At 24.5% G+C, this 4,152-nt stretch overlaps 1 protein-coding gene across 1 annotated transcript in view; it reads right to left on the minus strand.

The window, feature by feature from the left end:
- The window catches only part of LOC101239185 (uncharacterized), a 19,717-nt gene extending 16,095 nt beyond the window's left edge, over window positions 1-3,622 (minus strand). The window contains exons 1-4 of the mRNA XM_065811188.1: window positions 2,272-3,622; window positions 1,613-1,808; window positions 1,009-1,293; window positions 571-630 (exon numbers count right to left, since the gene is read on the minus strand). Of these exons, the coding sequence (XP_065667260.1) occupies window positions 571-630; window positions 1,009-1,293; window positions 1,613-1,808; window positions 2,272-3,033 (1,303 nt within the window). The 5' untranslated portion in view covers window positions 3,034-3,622. The remainder of the gene's footprint in view (window positions 1-570; window positions 631-1,008; window positions 1,294-1,612; window positions 1,809-2,271) is intronic.
- Between the last annotated feature and the right edge of the window lie 530 nt (window positions 3,623-4,152).

Below are 4,152 nucleotides of genomic sequence, written 5' to 3' on the forward strand. Positions count from 1 at the left end.
ATGGATTCAGTGGTGGATTAGAAGAGGCATCAAGAACAAGAGTAAGGTGAGCCTCGGCCAAGTTTAGGGAACTGTCTCTACTTTTAAAAGCGAGAGTTGCATCTTTAAAGATTAAAGGAAAGTTATACATCACATGGGTTCAGAATGTTATGATGTATGAAAATAAAGCATGGGGAAAATAGGTTGATTATGTCCAGAACCTTGAAAGAATAGAGAAGACAATAATCATACTTTAAATTACATAAAAAAACTTTAGTTAAGGAAACAAAATGCTTGAGGTTATGTATATTAATGAAATTATGATCAACTCAGCAGGCTAGATATGGAAAACTTCAAGAATATGTTCCAACACTAAAAAATAAATTTTTACTGATGAAGTGCAATAGAGATGGTAGTTATTAAAGATAATAGTTATTAAAGATGGCAGTTATCAAAAATGATATTTATTGAAAAAAACTCTTTGCAATGTTTAGTAGCTATCTGCAGTTTTTTTACTATCATTAAAATTTTACAAAAAAAAATCAAAATATGAGAACGCACTCAGAATTTAAAAAACCTCAAATAACTTACCAGGTTCTTCATAAATATTGAGGCTGTTTAACAAAGCTTTACTTTCTTTAAGTTGCGCTTCTAATAAAAATAAAGAAAACTAAACATCTTTTTTTTAAGTTTTTGTCTTTTCTTTTCTTTTTTTTTGCCAATAGAATATTTTACTATATGTACTCTCTTTCTATATAATCCAACCAATTAAAATAAAAATAAATTTAATCAAAAAAGGTTATCTAAGATTTAAAATTTTATAGATCCATTCATTCATTCATTGTATAAGACCATCATTGCATAAAGATAAAAATTCAATAAAATATAAATTAATTCATGAAAAAAATTTTGCAATTAAAAGTTTATCTGAAAAAAATATTTAAAATTTTTAGACCCCTTGTATTAAAATAAAAGAACAAAAAAATCTAAATATATATTAATAAATAAATAAATTGAATAAATAAATACCTATTTTTTCACTTAACTCTTCTCTTGTAAGAATCTTTTTATTATGCTTATCAGATAGAAACCTATTTCTTGTTATTCCATGTGTCATTCTACAATGTCTTTTTACTGTAGATAAAACAACCTTTTTAGTTATTGAATGCGAACTACTTAACAAAATAGAGTTTACACATTCCAAATATATTTCCTCATTAATAGGAAAAACAGATGTCATTGGAATTGTTTTAATATTTCCATCAAACATTTCAACTTTTAGCATGTTTAATGACACAAGTTTGTCAGTAGATTCTAAAAATAAAAGCATTTAAATATTTTCATAAACTTGTTCAACTTTTAACATATTGAACAACACAAATCTTGTATTGTCAAAAACAACCTGCATTATTATTAAACATAACAACAAGTTTTATATTTAATAATAACACAAGTTTTATATTTAATAACACAAGTTTTTCAGCAGTCTAAAAACAATAGCTTAATATTAGCAAAGAAAAAATTTTGAAAAGTAAAAAAGAATCTTAAAAAGAACTCCAAAAAAAGGAAAGAATATTAATGCAAAAATTAATATTTCTTTATTATTTAATAGTTTTAGTTCTAAATATGATACCATGTTTATTTTCTCGAACTGTTCCAGGCACATATTTTTTCTTTGAATCAAAATTAACAAGTACTCGATCACCAACATATGCCTTAAGCTTCTTTATGTTATCATAAAGTAAAATTTCAGAAAGACCTATTGACTCATGCTGCAATGCTTTCTTTGAAGGAAGAAAAGAGACAAGAACTTCATCTACATCTGGGTACTAAAATATATATATATATATTTATATATTTAAATTTATGTATCATATATTTAAATATATATATATATATATATATATATATATATATATATATATATATATATATATATATATATATATATATATATTTAAATATATGATACATAAATTAAAAAACAATAATAATAATCCATTTCATATAACTTCAAATGTGAGATAATCAGATATCAATTGTTTAAACAAAACTTTTAACAATGTAAATTAATCAGTTTAAGTAGCATAAAAGTTCATTTTTTGGTTGTTTTTAATTTAGAATTTTTAATCAGCTATGAAAGTTGAAAAATACAAATTTAATTATACATTTTTATACAAATGTATAACATTTTAATTTTTAGGATTATTCTTTAAAAAAGAAAAAATTTATATAAAAAAATGATTTTTTGCATAAGTTTTCATTATACAAATTAAAATTATAAAATCTTACTGATCTTATGACTATTCCCTTGTAAAAATAACCATCATGAACTCTTTTGGCAAGAACAGTCATTCCAACTATATTGTATCCATCCCCAATGTTTAAAACTTTTTCATCATCTGAAGAGACTTCATTTTCTTCATTATCTGAAGTCTCTGAGCAACTAGAAAGGGAATCATAACAATAAGTTGTAATTTCTTTACACGGAGGAAAATTTTGTTTATGCTCGAGGGCATTATTAAATTGTGTGAGGGTATGTGAAGACCCATTTGTAGAAACAGAAAGAGAAAGGAGGAATTCTTCAACCTTTGGATCAACATATCCATTATTAATATAAATGGAATTAATTGGTCTAGATTGAGAAAGTTCATTTACAAATTTTAAAACAACTGAAGGTCTTTGATATGGCAAACTATCAGTAAACAAAACTAATGAATCACAATATTGCTCACTAAATGCTGCAACAAGACCTGATAACATGTTTGTTGCATTTTCACATATTAAAGAAGAAATCCAGCTGTAGGCAGAGTTCAGATTTTCTTCTGTACACGATTCCATTTTATTAGAATAGGAAGTTATCAACTTTGAAAAAGAAATTATGTTAAATTTTGAATTGATTCTCATTGAGATCAGTTTAATTAATTCTTTTACCGCTTGTTTAATAACTTCAATAACTTCATACATTGATCCAGAAGTATCAATAAGTATCATAACATGCTTTCCATGGATGCTTTTTTCAATTTTTTCGACTGCTTTTTTCAATAACTCCATACCTTATTTGTTCTATAAAAACTCTAGAAAAGCCTAATCAATGGTATAAATGGTTAAACTTTATTTATATAAAATTATAGATGCATAATAAATGTTCCTAAACAGACATGTGATATAATCCGTTAATTTAATTTTGTTTTTAAATGTTTCTACTCAGTTCATTTCGCTAAATGGCTTGTATTACCATAGAAATAGTATACAGTTGTATTTAATGAATATTTTATAAATGGAGTCATGAATAAATAATAACGAAAGATAAACATTGAAATGTATTTAAGGTTGCCATGGACAAACATGGAAAACGAGTGGAAGAAGTACAAGTTTGATTTATTTGTGAACATGTATTTACACTGTACTGTGATACAGGTTTCGAAATGTTTTAAAATAGTTGTGTCTCGTAAAATTGTAGGATCCGGTTTACTTATAAATACCACAGAGGTATTTGTAAGGGGTTAGAATTTCAAGGAAATTTTTTTTTAAACTTTTTACTCCTAATAAAATAACTATTACGAGAGTTTCGTCAAAGTTGGTTAAATTTTTTTTTATAAGGGTTTCAGGGGTGCTCGTAGTGTATACATAAAGTATATGTGAACCATACGCATATTTTGAAACCATATAGAGGCTCAGAATAGGCAGAAATATGAGCAATCTGATTCGCTAATTTTGAAAGAGAGGCAACTGCGATTTTGTTGAAAAATATAATTAAAATCAAAACAACCACATTTTCGAAATAAATTTCAAAGTAATGATAAAGTTTATCAATGCAAGTCATTTGTTACTATCAACACAGAAAATTCATTTTATTTTAGTATTCTTCAGAGTGTTGTATCAACACTCTGAAGAATGAAAATGCACCAATGAAAATGTATCAAAATCTATTTGTACAAGAGAATTTTCACTCGTAAAAATTTCAAAATTTCAATAAAGTTTATCTTTGTAATGAAGATTTTATTATTATTAATATTATTACTGTTATTATTGTTGTTGTTATTATTGTTATTATTATTACTATTATTATTGTTATTATTATTATTGTTATTATTATTATTATTATTATTATTATTATTATTATTATTATTATTATTATTATTGTTATTATTATTATTGTTATTATTGTTA

Source organism: Hydra vulgaris, chromosome 12 (genome assembly GCF_038396675.1).
Source record: "Hydra vulgaris chromosome 12, alternate assembly HydraT2T_AEP".
In the NCBI taxonomy this organism is placed as follows: Eukaryota; Metazoa; Cnidaria; class Hydrozoa; order Anthoathecata; family Hydridae; genus Hydra; species Hydra vulgaris.